At 39.0% G+C, this 18,890-nt stretch overlaps 1 protein-coding gene across 1 annotated transcript in view; it reads left to right on the top strand.

Annotated features, from left to right (window-relative positions):
- The window catches only part of USP24 (ubiquitin specific peptidase 24), a 4,679,666-nt gene that overhangs the window by 3,862,832 nt on the left and 797,944 nt on the right, over window positions 1-18,890 (top strand). Inside the window, exon 54 of the mRNA XM_044085508.1 lies at window positions 4,255-4,368. Coding sequence (XP_043941443.1) covers window positions 4,255-4,368 — 114 coding nt within the window. The remainder of the gene's footprint in view (window positions 1-4,254; window positions 4,369-18,890) is intronic.

The following is an 18,890-nucleotide window of genomic DNA, read 5'->3' as shown; positions in this document are numbered from 1 at the left end:
ACCATTAACTTTTAGCCTTAAGAAAAATAATACTCTCTATTTTTTTAAATACAAGTTAATTATATACTGTCCTAGTTAATGCATTACAGTAGTTACCAGAAAAGGTGCTGTTATTCACGCACAAAAAGTTCAAACTTTTTTTCTCAGCTGCTTGTAGCCTTAAATTTTGTTTCTCTCAGTAAGCAATGTCCAGGCTTTGATTTGTTGTCATCAGCTTGTTTCCTTGACAAGTTATTGACTTAAACGTGTTTTAGTCCATCCTTTCTTATTTTTACATTATAATGCCTACATTTCTAAAAATTAAAGAAAGTAGTACTAGTTTAGTTATCTTTATCATGTACAGCAATCACTGAAAATGCTTTACTACATACATGCAATTTCTGTCATAAAATGTTGTTTATAAATACTGTTAAGAAAAAAAAAATATTTAGTTACTTTTCTCCTTTTTCTTTCCTTTTTAGTGACTTTACTAGCATTAAGTGGGGCATATGCCTGTCAGCCCCCAGACAAGTTTTGCAAATTCATCAAAAATCCAGACTTCCTCCATCACTTTTTTTGTAAAGCTTTATTTCACAAATATGTTAGATGCTTTGTAGTATCACACATACTCACTAATTTCAGTGTTGCTGGTCTTATTCCTGTTCATCCCCATCTTTCAGTCCCACACTCCAGTTTAAGTCCAAGGTAGTCCTGATTCTTCTAGTCAACTCCTGTTCTTTTTTCTATCTCAAGCATTTTTCTTTCTAACATTGGAAATGCTTTACTGGCAAAGTCTCTATATGAGTCTTTCCATTGGCTTACCCCTTGTTGGACAAGTTTTTGTATCCCAACCCCTTTTAGCCTGTTTTGTATCAAAAAAATGACTGATCCTCTGGGGAAAAATATTCTTAAGAGAGCTGGATACAGCAGCTTGAATTTCACTCTTGCTTCTCAACATTCCCCGATTGTTGGGATAAATTTACTTGTCTTCTGTCAGTGTACTTTGAATAATCCTTTTCCACAAGCATTCTGCTCTCTCCAATTTTTAATACTTTTTTGCCCTTCTGCCACAATTTTGTCATGGTCAACTCTTTTTTGTTGGTATGATTGCATCTTTACTAGTACAGGTCTTGGCTGCTTTCTCATTGCTAGGTTTGGAGCATACACATGGTATGCCCTTTCAGTTAACAAATTCTGTTGTAGAATACAAGTCTAGTTATTTGTGCTTTCATAAAGTTAATTCAGTCTGTTCCTTCCAGTTTTTCTGGTACAGCAGAAAATCTCAGGTTTTCTATGCCTGCTCTGTCCTCCAACTCTACCTTTTTTTGAAATAGTTCTTGAGCAGTCTCCTACTCTGTTAGCTTTTTCATTGTGACCTCTGTTTTTTTGCAGTTTTATCAGTTCACCTGAACAGCTGTTTAAAAGTACTTCCACTTTTTTCAGCCATTTGTTGTTTGAGTTGAGATGCTCCTTCAGTGTTTCATGTATTTGAATCAGCTCTGAGCACATTTTACTTTTTTCCTCTAAATTGCTAGAAGCCATTTCTAGTAACAAAGCTGAGCTTGAACTGCTTTTTGCTGAACACCTGCAAGACTTTTGCCTGTCTGTGTTTTCTCTTCACCTTTTCTAGTTGCTTTTCTATCAGGATTTCCAAGTTGTTTCTTTACTGGAATCCAGGCAGTGTACTTACTAGCCAATAACTGAAATTTACTAAAACAGGCAGAATTAACTGTCTCTTATCAACCAGTTTCTTTTTTCACATCTGGAGAGCTGAAATTAACCTGTTGATCAGTGTGCAGCCATCTTGGAAAGATTCTGATATCTGTACTTTTTTGTACTGTGTTAAATACTTTTGAACAAAAATAATAAGCACATTAACCTATTTCTCCTACCTTCGGGATAACAGCGACAACAAAAAAAAAAAATCTTCCCATTGCTGCAGACCCTAGTAAGTATCTGAATATGTCCTTTGAAGTGTTAACAGCTCTTGGATTATGCTTCTATGTTAAATGATCTGTTAAGAGAACTGACATGCCCTCCCCCACACTTGTCTTGAGGTGTCAAAGATAGCATTGTAATCCAAGGGACTATGATCGAATGTCAGTTCGAGATGAAACATCCAAAATTTTAATCATCAAAAGCCGACTTCGTCGAATCTCAACACATCAAATCACAATAGTTGGCTAACAGCTGTGACCAACTATTGCAATTCGATGCACTGAGTTTCAACGAAGTTGGTTTTCGACGATTAAAATGTTCGATGCTTTTGTCTTGATGAACTGATGTTCAGTGTTTTCTTCATTTGATCGTTTAACATGAACCCCTTGGATTACAATGCTAGGTTTGAGATGTCAAGGATAGTGTGGGGGAGGGCCTGTCAGTACTCCTAACAGAAGACTATAAAATGACAGTCCTTACAAAAGCCTTTAATTTAGATGCTTTCTTTGGCTAGTGCTGTAAAAATTACTCTGAATGACTTGTAACAGGTTGTGATAGAAATATATATAATGGTCATTCAGGAATAAAATGCAAGTACTTCTGCTACTGCAGGGTATGTAAGATGCTTATGACTGTCACCATTGCAATTTTATCTTAATGGACTAGGAAACATAATCACTTCCTTAGGTCTAGCATGACTAAATATAAAGGGAACTTGAAATGTATTCTGGGAAGGGAACAAGAAAACATTAAACAAGATCACTGTAACATGTCAGAGCCCATTGTCGTCCATATTATTGAAAAACATTTTAAAATTTTATAAGAAGCACCTAGAGTAATTTTAGTGCTTTAAAATTGCTCAGAAAACAGAGATACAATGAAAAAACACCTTTTTGTGTTACAAGGTAGAATTTTCCTTTAACGATGTAAAGAAAACTCAGTATCTCTGAATCTATAAAAATAAGGGAGGTGGGTTTAGCATAATGGTTAATGTGTTTACCTCACAGATACAAAGTACAGGGTTTTATTTTGACAACTAGTTATTGACTAAGCTTTGAATAGTCTGCAGACTAATAGCGTCGTATTTACCTGTGACCTACGTTACAGTGCATGTATGTATGACAGGTTTCTTCATTAGCATCAAAGGTTTCAGCTAATGTATCACAATAAGTTTGTAAGTTACTTGGGTTTTGAAATATTACTGAAAAGTCATACCCCTCATCATCATTGTTCAGGAATTCTGGGCAAAGCCAAAATAATGGAAGAACATAGGCCCTAAATCAGGTACAGTTTTTAAATACTACTGTAACTCACTTAAGTTAATAGAACAACTGGTTGTGTATCAACATGCTTCATCTGAACACTAAAGAGCATGAAACTCTAATATCTGGCATTATTGACTGACTGTAACCCTTAGTGGTTTACCAGAAATTGAAAAATTTTACGAGGGACAGGGCAAAAATATGTGGCAAAATTAGGAACAGTTAAGAGGTATACTGAAAATATTTTATTAGCATTTCTTTTTTAAAGGTTAACAATCATTTAGCAGAATGTCCAGAGTAATATATTATAGATTGGTGGTATACATTTCTGCTTCCCATCATGAAATTTTCATGCAGTACCTCCGAGTAATATGTAGCTCATTTATTTTTGAAATTATTAATGCGAATATGGAAATATAAATAATTCACAAACAATGGTTAATGTATCCATTGTTTATCAAACTACCAAATGCTGTAACCAGAGTACATCCTATGTAGGCACTGGGAAACACTGAACAGATACAAGTAAAATGTACCCTTTGCAACAAAGTATACACTGCCCTCATGTTTTTATATATGATTACAAGATCTTGAAGATTGTTGAATTTATTGAAACTGTTGGGAAGAGTGATTGGACTGCTGTTTATCAAGATTTCCCTCTTAGTCGACAGTAACAGTTATTTAACATCTTTGGATGCTTAATGGAAAAGAAGGACATGTTTAAGTACAGTGAAAAGCTGGGGGTTATTAAACCTGAATGGTAGAATAACCAGGTGACACATTTGATCAAGATAAAGAAGATTAAGCATGTTATTTATTAAAATATAAGCTACAAAGATTAAAAAGTTCCTGGCGTGCCACTAGAAATGTAAAAAGAGCTCTTGTGAAAACCCAGAAGCAGTGAGTCAGAGAAATGCTGTTAGCACACGATAGTGTCATGTCTGCTGTCTCTCTTTTTAATCTGCTTTTTATACATTTTATTTTGATTTTTCTATAGTAAGTATTGCAGTTCTGAATGTATAGCTTTTATGCACATCATTCTTGATTGCAGTCTCTGTTGTACTTTTTTTTGTAGGGTTGACACTGATGAATGGATTACTACCATTGAAATGTTGTTGTCAAAAAGTTCTGAGGCATGCCAGTGGCTGGTTAAATATTTAATTGGACCTGAAGGGAAAGAACTCCTCAAGTAAGTATTTTATAGTACCACAGTGCTTGTACACGTTCTTCATGATTGACTGTACTGTCATGTTGCACCTGGAATCAGAATCGGTAAAATACCATTCATGTCAAACTGCCTTGGCATTAAGGAGTATAAAATCAGTGCTTTACGTTTAAATTACTGTTTGAGTTATTCAGTACCATTCTTCTAGGTTGCCAGTGGCATGTTTGCCTTTAGGACATCAGGTTTCAAATGTCGTAGCAGCCTTACTTGCAGATGAGCAATCTGTTACCCTGAAGAAAGGTAATGTGGAGTTCATGTAGTGTCAAACTGAATTGCCAGTGAAAAATTGCTTACCATTGCACTGTCTCGTGTGGTGTATAAAGTGTTAAACAGGATTTTCACTACACCCAAGAGCATTTTCTGTTTCTGACGCATTAAAAACAAGTCAAAGCTCTAAGAACCTCTAGTTTCCCTTTGTCCATGCCCCTGTGTGTGAACAGTGAATGTCATCATCATTGACTTTGACCGTAGGGAAAGCAGCGTGTGTCCATAAACCTTAATGGGTGTACCATCTTGCATGTGCAGAGACATCCATTAATGTTTGTGGATGCGGCTCACACTATTTTTCAGAGGACATCACCAAGCTATATAGTAAAGTTATTAGGGCTATGCATTAGTAAAATGTTGACAAAGTTTTTTTTTTTTTTAAAGTATGGTCCAAAAACGGTATACCTTCATTTGTGCGAAGGCACAGTTCCAAATGGGCATATCCTCTAAATGTTTTGCCGAATTCCGTTATGCTGACTTTTCTAAATGTAAAAAATATTGACATTCCCAATCACTCCACCGCCGAAATGAGTGCTACCATGGGTCAAAAAGGGGGCGAGGTTTTGTCATTCGGCACTTCGGTTTTCGAATTTCGCAGTTCACAGAAGTAGCATTGAAGATGTGGCTGGCGAACATATGAAGGTATACCTCCAAAAACATAAGGATTGAGAAGGGGGTAATGCATTGCAACACTTAACTCACTAGATGCTCTAGTCTCTTATTATGTATTTTTTTTTTTTTTTTTATTGACATTTGATTACTGGGAAAGTCTGACTGGTTAGAAACATGGTTTCAGTGGAGGCCTGGGGAGAAAAGCTCCAAATTATTGCAAAACGTGTTAAGCATAATAATTTCACAGTTTTCAAAAAAGCTTAAATAATTATAGCAAATTAGACATAATATAAAAGCATTGGTTAAAACAGATACAAGGTATATGACAGTCATTTATTATTTAGAGAAACTTTAGACAGTTTGTAGAGAAAGTAAAGGTTTGTTAGTCTAATACAGCAGTTCCGAAACTTTGCAAGCTGGAGGACCCCTTTTGATAAAGGAAATATTTTCACGGACCCCTATATTTTGGATTCTGTTAATATTAATAAATAATATTAAAGCAATATTTGAATTGCAAAGATTAGTTTTATTTGTAAAGGATTACAATTTAAACAGACTCCACCTTCAAAAACTGTCTGATGAGCTAAACATGTACTTGAGTTAATTTCTAGAATGAGTAGTAATGCATTAAGGCACTTCCAAATATTATTAAATGTTACTATTTCTGTGAATATTGCTATGTTATGTTGAAAACACATAATCAGGCACCATGGCCAATAACTGAACTCCAATCACCTGGGCTGTACTGAAAGCTATACCAAGAGTTCTAGCTATTATGAAAGTAAATTTCAACAGGACAATAAAAGTAAGAAACATCAAATTGCTAGCATACCTCCTCTGATTGTAAAATCACATGTTTAAGCTTAGTTATGAATTAAAAACCTCCACAGTCAGCACCCCCCCCCCATGCAGTCATTGCCGTGTCCTATTACTTGGCTGTTTGTCCCCATTTACCATAAACATTGTTCAAAACCCTGCGCACATATTGTTGACTGCTTTACTTTTACAATGACTACAGCTATTTGGATTTCATGTAAAACTTTTACTTCAAATTTTATAGTACAAACACTGATAGACACTTGCTAAAGAAATGAAAACAGACCTAGCTTTACAAATTCTGCGACTTTCAAACCCAGTCACTGAAACAGCATTGAAACCCACATTCAAAGAAAATGCATCTGCCCAGTGGCAGGTGAAGTTTACCTTTGGACTGTTTTTGAATCATAGGGCTACTTTGGAACATTTTTCCAGTAAGCAATGAAACAAACCATATGAACCAGTAAGAATATTCCAACCATAAAAGACCACTCAAACTTCTGTCATTACGATCCACCAGTAACAATCAATATGCACAGTCTATGCAGAAGTAAATGCCACCTGAATAATTTCACCTTAAACAGATCTGTAACTAATAAAAAGTTTGCTGTTAGCAAACACCTGAATATTTCATTGTTTCATCTACAAATTCAGTGCCTGTTGTCCTTGAAGAATAAATTGCCTACTATGTTACAGTAAAAATGGCAAGCTGGTAATATCGCATGGATGGCAAACTGAAAACGGGTCGAAAGTTACTAGACATCTCATCCAAAGGAGGACATATTCAGGACTGCAGCATCCCACCAACTTGAAACAACACAGTATCAGCAATCCATCTACATGGTGTGGGAGTAGAACCCATAGTCTTCTGCATCAAAATGCAAGTATGCTACCTGTTGTGCTAGTAACACTGCTTTAAAATTCTATACCACAATGATGATACCATTTGCTAGCTAGCAGCTAGCTAAACAAAAGAGCTGCACATTGTAAACAGACTTACCATGAGGAGCAGTAAAGTTTCTTCCCTTGAAGTTAACAATTCTTTGAAAATTAAGTTGAAACTAAATTCCTTGAAAAATGCACATGAAACTCAGTTCCTTGAAAAATGCAGCTTCAAAGTTGGGGTAGAGGGGATTCAGGCTGATATTTCCTATAGCTAAGTACTGGGTTTGAGACTAAACAAACTAACCACCTGCTAAACCTAAGTAGGGCATTTCACTGTCTGACTCTAACACATACACCTGAATCTGAAGAAATCTGAACAAAACCTACAATAAATAGGGACAAATTATAAGTATTGCTCTTATGAATTTAGAAAATTGGTAGAATAACAGGATTTTTGTTAGTATGCACTTCTGTAATCTGATTCAAAAGGATATGAAGTCAAACTGAAATGTGAGTCATTACTTAGCAACTTCATTCCCTTTCTGAGGAACAGACGAAAACATGGGGCAAAAATAAGGACATTCTGCAAAAATTTGGACAGTTAAGGGTTATACTTCCTACCTCTTACACACACACACACACACACACACACACACACACACACACACACACACACACAAGGCCATGTGCTCTGGACAAAGCCACAAACAATGGGGGAACACAGTCCCAGATATAGGAACACCTGTTAAATATTGCTCTTCTTCTTTCGGCTGCTCCCGTTAGGGGTCGCCACAGCAGATCAACTGTTTCCATTTCCTCCTGTCCTCTGCATCTTGCTCTGTCACACCAACCACCTGCATATCCTCTCTCACCACATCCATAAACCTTATCTTAGGCCTTCCTCTTTTCCTGTTACCGGGCAGCTTCATCCTTAGCATCTTTTTCCCAATATACTCTGCATCCCTCCTCAGCACCTGTCCAATCCAACATAATCTTGCCTCTCTGGCTTTGTCTCTAAACCTTGCAACCTGGACTGACCCTCTAATATACTTATTCCTAATCCTGTCTGTCCTCGTCACACCCAGTGCAAATCTTAACATTTTCAACTCTGCCACGTCAAGCTCTGACTCCTGCCTTTTTGTCAATGCCACTGTCTCCAACTCGTATAACATAGCTGGTCTCACTACCCTCTTGTAGTCCTTCCCTTTCACTCTTACTGGTACTCGTCTGTCACAAATTACTCCTGACACTCTTCTCCACCCACTCCATCCTGACTGTACTCTCTTCTTCACCTCTCTTCCACACTCACCATTACTCTGAACTGTTGATCCCAAGTACTTAAACTCAATTGCTCTTACAGACTTAAAAAGGTTATAGAAAAACAAGCTTTGCATTGCTATGTATTTTCCGAAGGATGCAAACTATTTTCTGGCTTCAGTGCTCAATAACTTGTCAGGGGTTTGCCAGAAAAACTCAGTTTTATGAGAGGTACACCAAAACTATGAGGGATATGAAGCAGCCTAACAAAAAAAATAAATAAAAGGTCTTGCCTCAATCAGCTCTGCAGAAGGAATCCAACCAGCATCACACAACTACAATAACTGATTGGGGGGAAAGTGAACTTTCCCACCAAGTTCCAACTGCTACAACTGCCAGATAGAAAACATAGCTGCTATGGCGCTATAGGGCAAGCAATCACGCGTTCCATGTCAGCCGCAAATGCGGGAGTTAATGGTTATTACTACCATGTTTACAAATGCAGGAAAGCAGCTGGTTAGCTGCGAATGAGGAATACATGGAAGAGAAGTGTATTTGTGTTTTTATTTTTAACAGTCACTCTGCAGAATAATAAAGTGGAACTCCATGGACCCCTAGGGTTCATCATACGGACCCCAGTTTTGGAATCACTGGTCTAATACAAATAGGAATTGCAATATAAGGTGGGGGGAAAACAGCCTTATAGTATGTTTACAGAGAAAGTCAAGGAAGAGAATTAGGTAGCAATAAGGAAGTATGTGGATACGGGAGAGTAAGGAAGTATAAGGAACGAAAAGATACTTGTTCAGGTTTAGGGATATAGTTTACCCTGGATTTGAGAAAGAACAGAGTCAGATTTTCTTACCTGATGGATACAGGTAAGGAATTACAGGTCTTAGTATCCTTGTATAAGTGCAGACAATACCCAGCAGATTTGTGTAGACAGACGGGAGTTTTTGGTCACTGGGTCACAATGAACGTCTGAGAACATAATTTCGTAGAATGTTTTTTAGTGCTGAACAGACAGATACTGGATAACTTTATAGGTGGTAAGTTATGTATATGTTAGTTGATGTGGCAGTTCTAACCAATTTAGGCTTTTCAGTGCGATACAGTGATTGGTTCTGAAGGGGTATGTGCAGCAAATTTAGCAGCTTTGTTATATCATTGTTTACATTTTAATTTTTGTGAAGCCTGCAGGTTAGTAAGTATGGGAACACCATAAGTGGGGAGGAGATAAGTAGAGGCAAGTATAGCTTTAATTGCATCAGTGAGAAAGTTTTTGGCTCTGTAAAGCATTCCTAGTTTTTGATGAGTTTTTCTTATGGAGGGTTGTATATGCAGATCAAATGTAAGATTTTCATCCACTGTCACACATAATAGATTGCTATAAGAAGTGACTTCAGTGGTTGCGTTATCAAGACAGCAAACTTTAAATTTAGTTTTTTCATGAGAGAGGGATTTAGGGAAAATAGTAGTGTGGTCTTTTTTGGTTGAACATGAGTTTTGAGTTACAAAGCCCTGTTTCATTGGCTGTTAAAGCTTCCTAAGTAATTTTTTGGTGGTATGCCATATTGTCAGATATGCAAATAACAGTAAAATCATCTGAGTATTGTTTAGGGTGGCCTGTTGTGTAAGTATAGAGGGTGTTGATTTAATGTTAAAGAGGAGGGGACTGAGGATACAGCCTTTTATGGTACACCGGTGGTGACTGTCAGGTAAGGAGAGAGCGTGGAGTGCCATTTTACTGACCGATACCTATTGGACAGATAGTTTAGAACCACTGAAGAACTGAGAGAGACCTAGTGAGGACATTTGAAGTAGAAGTTGCTGTGAAAAACTGTGTCAAAGGCTTTTAGACAAGACTAAAAATAAGGAAGAGACTGGTTTGCCATTATCTCTAGTTTTAGTGACAGTATCTATATAGGTTAGAAGGGCAGTGCTAGTACTGTGGGAAGGGCAGAAGCCATATTGTGTAGAAGATAAGAGTTCTTCCTGGAAGAGTTAGTGTAGCAGTTGTTTTTGAATACATTTTTCAAATATTTTGGCAAGGAGAGATAAAGATTGCTGTAGGTCTAAATTTATTAATGTCTGTTGAATTTCCTTTGTGTAGAGGGATGTCGTCTCACATTTTCCAGAGAGAAGGGAACGTGGAATTCCTGGACTGACCTATTTATAAGGATTGAGACAGGCAGTGCTACTGGCTGCTATTTTTAAGTACTCGCTTGGAAAGTCATCAACTGAAAAAGAGCAGTTTGAGTAGTTTTGTATAGGATGTGGGCATAGGATTCAAGGTGAAGGTGAAAGTGGATATGGTGATATGTAGCTGTTGGGCAGGGCTGGGATTAGATGTTGAGGAATCCTGCTATACTGTCTATAAAATAAGAGTTCAGCTGTATTGCAGTTTTGAGTGAAGATGGGTTTGGGTTGAAATTTTGGCTTGGATGTAAGATTTCTTTAATGGATGACCAACATTTTTTAGGGTCTTGTTTAGTATTATTCTGAAAGTTGTTATAGAATATTTTTTGTCTTAATTTATTTGTGTTTTAGTATGCTTGCAAAGTATTCTGAAATTTTCAAGATATTGAGGTGTTTTATATTTTTGCCATTCTTTCCATGCTTTTTCTGTATCCTGAATTAGCATTCAACTCTTTTTGGATAGTCAAATTGCATTATTTGTTTTTATTCTCTTCCTTCTAGGAGGGGCAAATCTCTTTATAATATTTAGAAAAGATGTACTGAATTTCATTACAGCATCATCTAATGGGAGGATTTTTAGGAAGATCCAGTTAATAGATGAAAATGTAGATGAACATTTTTGGGTTAAACTTGGGAAGGTTATATACTTTATAAATATGCTGTTTAACTGGATGTGTCAGATGTCTAGTCGTATAGATTGGGAGATGATCACTGAGAGAGTCTAACATTGTACCTGTCATGGAGTATTTGCTAGAGTCTGATACTAGGATCCTGTCTAATAGAGAAATTTGATGTGTTCGTATAATGTGTGGGCTATTAATTAATTGCGTGAAACCATATAAGTTCATGCTAGATGTAGAGGAGTTAGAGTTTATGTCCAACCAATTGACATTCAGATCACTTATTAAATTTTTTTCTTGTGGAAATGCTATGGGTATCCAATGTAGGGTGTCTTTCAGTATAGCTAAATTGCTGCCAGGAGGGATATAAAGGACAATAATACATATTTGCTTATAATTGTTTATTTTGAGGAAAGCAATAAGAAGCTCTGCTGAACTGCATTTTGGTGTTGGTTTGCTGTAAGGGGGAATGTGGTAGGTATTGTGAAATATTAAAGCAATACCACCACCTTTCCTCTTTATACAGTCATTACGGGTGATGTTATAGCCATGAGATGTAACTTTGAAATTGTTTATTCTGGGTTTAAGCCATTTTTCAGTTACAGCAAAAACATCAGGTTTATGTTGAGTAATCCAGGCATGAAGTTCTGCACTTATATTTCTTGTATAACGTTTATTGCAGCAAAAATTACGTTACTAGGGCTGGGGATTGGCTGTTGTTGGATTACAGAAGTATGTGGGAGAGAAATATTTTTATTTTCATTGTGATGGGTGGAATCAGAATTAGGGTGTATATCTCCTTCTTGAAAGATTGTAGTATATTGTGGAATTATGCATACTTGTTTTTTGGGCCTTACAAATGCAAGGTGTAGGGTTTGAGTCTCACAAGGGATAATTGGCTAAGCTTAAAATGGCTCGCAAGGGCAGTTAGCTTAGTAAGAATCTATGGAGAAGATTCTTGCACTTGATTTTGTTTTGGTTTGAGATGAAGTGAAAATTATCAGCCTATATTTGGAATAAAGATAGGGGGCGATATTAAACAGGTTTTGTGCAATGTGTGGAGGGTGTAAAGAGGAAGTATAGGATAGGTGGTTGGGACATAATTGGAGAGATGTTGCTATATATTGTTGAGTCATGGTAGGATGAAAGGTGGCAGAGTTGGAGGAGGAGACCAGAGGATAAGCTGTAGAGTATCATAATTAAGTACAAAAATGTATAATTTATAGATGTCCGGTAGTGGAGAAGTAGCAGTGAAGAAGAAACAAGAAGTAGCAAGATAGTAAGAGATTCAGTGATGGCAGATTCTGAAAGCAGAAAGGGGATAGGTAAGGAGAGAATTATTTTGTATAAAGGAAGAGAGGGAGGATGTCCTAGTATCTTCTCTGGAATGTAAGGAATAGAGGAGTGTTAAAGACTATAATATAATAATGTAGTAAAAATGAGAAGAAATGAGGGTTTGTTTGGGAAAAGAAAAAGATACAGTGCGGAATATATAGGTACTGTTAGGGAGGGTTGTGATTATGCCAGTGTCTGGACTGGAGTGGTCCATAATCTTTGTGGTATGTGAAAATGTTTTGTTTGCCAAAAAGAACTGTGCTACATTTTTCACATTTAGTTTGAGACCATTGACTTTGCACTGATTGTTAACATGCTCTAACTCATGTTGAAGCAGTTGAGTCAGTGGAAGATCAAATAATACCCAATTTACAGTCATCTGTGAATTTAAATAACCATACACTTGGACTTTTGACCTGAAGGTCTGAGAAATAGATCCCAAGTAGGAGAGGGCCAAACTCAGCCCTGTGGTACACCACTGTGACTTTTTTGCTTTCAGAAATTACACTTGTGACGCTAACCACGTGGGTGGTGTTGGAAAACCAGTTAGCTAGGTAACACACAACATAAGGATTTATATTCAGATTAACAGAACTGCCAGTAATGTCTGCACAGAGAATAGTGTCAAAGACCTTCGCCAGGTCAATATATTTAGTATGTATTGCATTACTGCAGTCCACTGCTTTGTTAAGTTAAAGAACGAAATTAAAGAAGCAGGACCTTCTTTGGCAAAGCCAAATTGGTGATGTTCCAGGGTTAAGAGATTTTTTGAAGTCCAGATTAATATGATCTGAGCTAATATATTCTATAGCTTTACATGTAAGGCTAGTGAGACTAATAGATGTGTACTTACCAATGTCTGTGGTTGGGCTACCCATACATAATGGCATTACAATGGTGGTTGTACAAATTTCAGGAAGGTAACCAGTGCAGATTAGAGAGGTTTAATATTAGTTCAGATAAACCATATTTGGCACTGATGATCAGGCAACCTGGTACATTATCAGGGCCCATGAATGAAATTTTGTTGTCTTTTGAGGAAGCTGAGAGAACTTGTTCCATGGTTATTAAAGGAAGTTGCTAGGATTGTAGAATCTATGGAACAGCTAAAACTGTGGAGGAATAAAATTTGTACTAAATTTGTCAGCTGTGATATTAGCTATTCCCTTTGGGGCAGGGTGTGCAGTATTATTTGGATTAGTGTTGAACATTGTTGAGTGTTATTTCTTAACTTCCTGACATATTTGTAGTAATTTATGGTGTATGATTTAACAAAGTAGGATGGTACATGTGGAGATGTGTAGGAAATAGCCATATTTGTGAGGACTAGCTCAAGGATATTGGGTCCCTTAACAGGATGGTTGACTGTTAGTAAAAGAGAGTTAGCATTTATAATGTCAAGGAAGTATTCAGCATGTTGACCATTGGCAGTGTAGGTCAGCCAGTTTATTGCTGAATAGTTGAAGTCCCACAGTAGAAAGATGTTGGATTTTTGGAGCTTTTCAGCTAATGTCTTAAGGTAGCTATCATGTTCAGAAAAGGGACATAGAGGGTGTTTTATAACTAGCTGTGAAGTTGTAATTGATGAATTGAGTTGTCTCCTCTGAAAAAAGGCCATTAGCTCAGTGGGATTAACCCAGCCAACTTCCTCCTGTCTGAGAAGTGCTATGGGATCTTCAGTAAATGATAAATACAAAGTAATTAGTCTTGTTTATGGAGATTTGGACATCTTGGAGCTCAAATGTGGGATCACAAGGAATCTGCCATGAGATGATGATATCCATGACAAATATGAATACTTAACTAAAATTACTAGTGTGTCTGAAGACAGGATAGGCAGAATATCTAAGGATAGAGAGACTGCTTTCACTGCTCTGAAACCATGTATGTGTAACTGCACATGCATACATGTGTTCAAGTTGCAGAATTTTTTTTTGTTAAGACTCCTGGCATTGAGTAGGGCCACATGAGTGAATTTGCAATGTCCGTCAGATGGATTCTGCATTAAAAGGGCTGTATGGGGGCAGCAAAGGCTTTAGCCAGAATGTGAAAGCCTTGGTAAGAGAGATGCAGACCATTTCTGGCAAAACAGGAAGGCTTGTCAGCCATTTCATTCCAAAATGACACATACTGTATCCCCCCATAGTAGCATGAGCTACATTGCTGATTATTAAAGTCGGTTATCTTACCTTACATTTCTGCAACAATATGGGTGATGGAAAAATACCACTCAAAATCAGTGTGTTTCCTGCATAAGACGCGTGTATAGAAGGTTTAAGCGTATCCCTCTGCATGTCTTTTTGGGAAGAGTGCCTAAGGTCATATGCCCCCACGTGGATGACTAGCAGGTCATAATTGTATTTGTCAGGATGGAGGGTACTAAGAGCTCTCCTAACATAACAGATTCTTGCTCCAAAAAGGCCGTTGTCACCTTAGTCTTATCCACTTTGGGGAGGGTTATGTCCATACGCCAGACAGTAAAGCCAGAACATTTCTTTTTTGGTCTAGTTAGAGGTCTTGAAGTTCTGCACTGGACTTATTTAAGAGAAATTTGTTTTATTTACTTAAACTTTGTTGACTGGGTTAGTCCTACTAGGTCAGTGATCCCTTTTAAGGGTAAACCCAGGATAGTGTCCAGACTAACTCTAGGAAATTTGGTCAGGGCACAGGGAAAGTTCCTCTACTCCCTTCGATAAATGCCATGGGATACTTTACATCCACCTGATCTACCACCAACTTAAGCAAATGGAGTCTCAATTTAACATGTCATACAAAGGGTAGCACTCTCAGGACTGCAGCAGCACCCACTTGTACTGCACTACATTGTCACTATTGGAAAATTTAATACAACTACCTGGTGTGGAAGTAGAACCTACAGACTTCTACACCAAAGGTGAGTTTGTTACTTGTTGAGTTACTGATCTGTTGAGGCCTAGATTGTTGGTGGTGAGGCTGCATCTTATTGGGCTTTCCAGTCCTTTCAGAAATGGAGTGTGCCCCTAGTTAATAGGAATTTTACTTTATTCAAGTCAGCCACATTGGTAGTGGAACAGGGGCCAAAAAGAGGAACAGTCCCTATCATGCATTCTGGGGAAGTATATTCAAGGATGCTTGTGCTGAGCATGGCTTTTGGCTTGGGTCCATCCAGCCTGATTTTGGGGAGTGAGGTACTCAGCACCAAGGCTACTTCTCTCTCCCAAAAGCTTAAAGCTTGTTTGATTTTTGATGAGAGCTTGAATTAAGGGTGTGGTACCTCAACTCTATAAACTTCATCTGTGTAGTGCAAGAGCCAGATGTCACACAGGATTTTTCCTTTCACATGCAGATCCTATTTTGCCAAGTGCATGATATACACGTGTTGCATGCTTGTGAGAATTTCAGAAGGATCCCTTGTTTCGAGGTTATTGGAGGATGTAGGACACCCACTATCACTAAAGCGACTGTTACGGCTCCGGCACAATTGAAGTCAGATCATATAAAATCTTCGGATCATACGCAGCCTTTAGAGACTCTATATTGTCTTCGTACTAGATGTTCTCCATTAGTTTTTCCAGTACCTAATAAGCTTCCATCGTCTTTTTTGCAGAGACCAGCATCCCCCTCCATTTACTCTACTTGTTCTTCCAGAAGTCTCACAGAAGATGATGTGGAGACAGTGGTGAGGAAGATCCTCTCGGCACAGGGGCAGATTGGTTTTCCCTCAGTTCCTACCTCTCTAGGTCAGGTTACCCAACCTTCCACCACACCACCCCTGCAAGTTCCTCCTCTAACACCATCTGTTGCTTAGAGCTTCAGGATCCCAGTCATCCAGATCCATCCGTTTCGGAACCGAGGATCTCTGTATCTTCATATCCACAATTGTCTAACATCTCCGATGTTTTCGGATGTGGAGAGCTCTCAGATCCAAAGCCTGCCTGCCAGGTCCAGGGTGCAGCATTTGACTCCAAAGTTTTTAGAGCCATCTCTGTTCCTTGGTGCCTCGGTACTGAACAGTTTGGCTCCGCCTTCCTTCTTGGGGTGGTGCCGACAGATCGGAGAGAAGGGATTATTTGGAAATTGTTTTTTTCGGATCAGATCCTCTTTCTGGCTCCTTCAAGCTCTACCTTTGAGGCTGCAAAGAGAGTGCACTGCTTCAGCAGTTGCAACAGAACTTTCCTACTTCACCGTCATGCCCCAATGCCTGGAGCCTCAACGACTCTCCACGGGTACATTCTTTACCAAAACCTCAGGTACCCCCTTGGGGAATTTTGATTTCCTCTTCCAAGACTTCCCTAGAAGATTCCCCTAAGGAAGTACCTAGGAAAAATGGACATGCAAGAGGAAGCACCAAGACTCCCCACAGGAGTCTGTCACTGAAGACGTGGATTTTGACAAAGGCGAAAGGTCCCCACTGTCACCTCCTGAAGATGTTCACTTTGGAGACGTCCTAGAAATCCTGAAGCAGAAAGGTGGCTGGACATCCTCCAACCCTATGCGAGAAGAATCCATTCTTCTAGAGGCTTTCAGTACAGGATCCTCTACTTCTTGGGTGTCTCTGCCCACTGACAAGCTCGTGGACATGATCTCTAGGCAGGCATGGAAGGAGCCTGACTCCACAGAACCTATCTCAGAAATCAGACCGGATAATGGCACTGCCTGTGGAAAGGCAGACAGTTTTTGGGGGAAGGGGTGCCAGTTGATGCCATGGTCATTGCTGTGGCCACAATGAAAGAACTAGCCAATGAGAATTCCAGTGTTCATCCCCCCATCAGGAAGTTGCAGGCGATGGGCAGACTAGGGAAGTGCGTCTTTGCTTCAGTGACCTTTGCCTTGTGGTCACTAAACTATCTGGCACATTTTGTTAGACTTCAGGGAGATTTAACCAAGGAATTATCAAATGCTTTCTCAGGAATCATCTCTGCAGAGGTTAAAGATTCAGTAACTTCTCAGGTGCATCCTTACAAGGTATATGCAGTAGTTCCATGAGGTTAATTTCCAACATAGCGGAAGGAACCTCAAGAGCTGTGGGTTCAGGCATTTCCATAAGGAGGCATGCGTGGATGCGCTTGTACTATTTTACAGAGCCATTTAATTCCAAGTTCATCAGTGCTTCCTTTGACGGAACTACACTTTTTGGCCAGAAAGTGAAAGAAATGCTGTCCAGGTGTAAGAAAGATGGAAAGACCTTGACTACCATGGGCATATGTCCCCCCCCCCCCAAAAAAAAAAAAAAAAAGATCCTTCTCCAGGAGTCAGTGGAGTGGCCAGAAAATATAGTTTGAAAAGGAGTCAGTGGAGTGGCCAGAAAATGTAGTTCGAAAAGTCCCAAGGTCCATTCTGTGACACACATGGAGGAAGTGCCTCCCGGAGGCAGGGGGAGACTCCAATGGATGTCGTCACCCTTTGGCAGAGGTGGCCTGCAAAACAAGGGCTCACGAGAATCTTTCTTTGATAAAAATCCTGCCAGCACTCCTGAGCAGACGCCCGACTGTCCACCTCTGGAGACAGTCGGGGGAGGGTTGTCCCTGCACCAGAGAGCTTGACTTAGAATTAACAAAAAATGCTTGGGTGCATAGGATTACATCCAGAGGTTATATAATGCCATTTTCCATACCACCTCCAATTCCCAGAAAATTCGCTGATGTTCTACCTAGTCAAAGGGATCAAGAAGCAGCAGTTCAAATTCAAAAGCTGCTAGGAAAAAAGAGTCATCCAAGAGATCCCACCAGACCAGATAGGATCCAGAACTTACTCAATGTTCTTTTTAGTGCCAAAAAAGACAGGGGACTGGAGACCGATTTTGGATCTCACAAATCTAAAATCTCTTCAACGAACCAAGTTCCAGATGGTCATAGTTCAGTCCATTCTCCCTTTTCTGGGCAAGGATTACTGGATGTGCTCGATAGATCTTCAGGATGCCTCCTATCACTTAAAGATGAACAGGCGATCCAGAAAGTACCTATGCTACTGGATGGGAGTCCGTCACTATCAGTTCAGAGTACTGCCCTTTGGATTCACCCACAGCCTCCAGTTTACCAAATGCATGACAGTAGTAGCAGCATATGTCAGACTGCAGGGAGTCCAGGTGTTTCCCTACCTGGATGACTGGCTCATTACCACTCCGACCAGGCTTCAAGTCATACATTCAAGGGACCAGGTTGTACACACCTCTGTTCTCCTAGGAATTACCATAAGTTACAACAAATCACGACTTCAACCACCTCAGACATTGGAATTTATTGGAGCACTGCTCAACACAAGCACTGCCACTGCTTCCCTTCTACCACACTGACTATAAGGTCATAAGTCAAGAAGGTTGTAGACAGCACGTCAGTCTCACCCCACACAGTTGTCCAACCACTGGGCCTCATGGCGGCTGTAATAACCTTAGTTCCATTGGCCAGGTTTTACATGCAGATACTACAGTAGATGTTGGCTACTCAGTGGTCAGTCTTCCATCAGTTAATGTCATATCGGATAAAAATTACCAACACTTGCAGAAGAGATCTCTGTTGG

The sequence above is a fragment of the Protopterus annectens genome, chromosome 10.part0 (assembly GCF_019279795.1).
Source record: "Protopterus annectens isolate FY-2018-M chromosome 10.part0, PAN1.0, whole genome shotgun sequence".
Taxonomy (NCBI): Eukaryota; Metazoa; Chordata; order Ceratodontiformes; family Protopteridae; genus Protopterus; species Protopterus annectens.
This window is presented reverse-complemented; position numbering and strand designations above follow the sequence as displayed.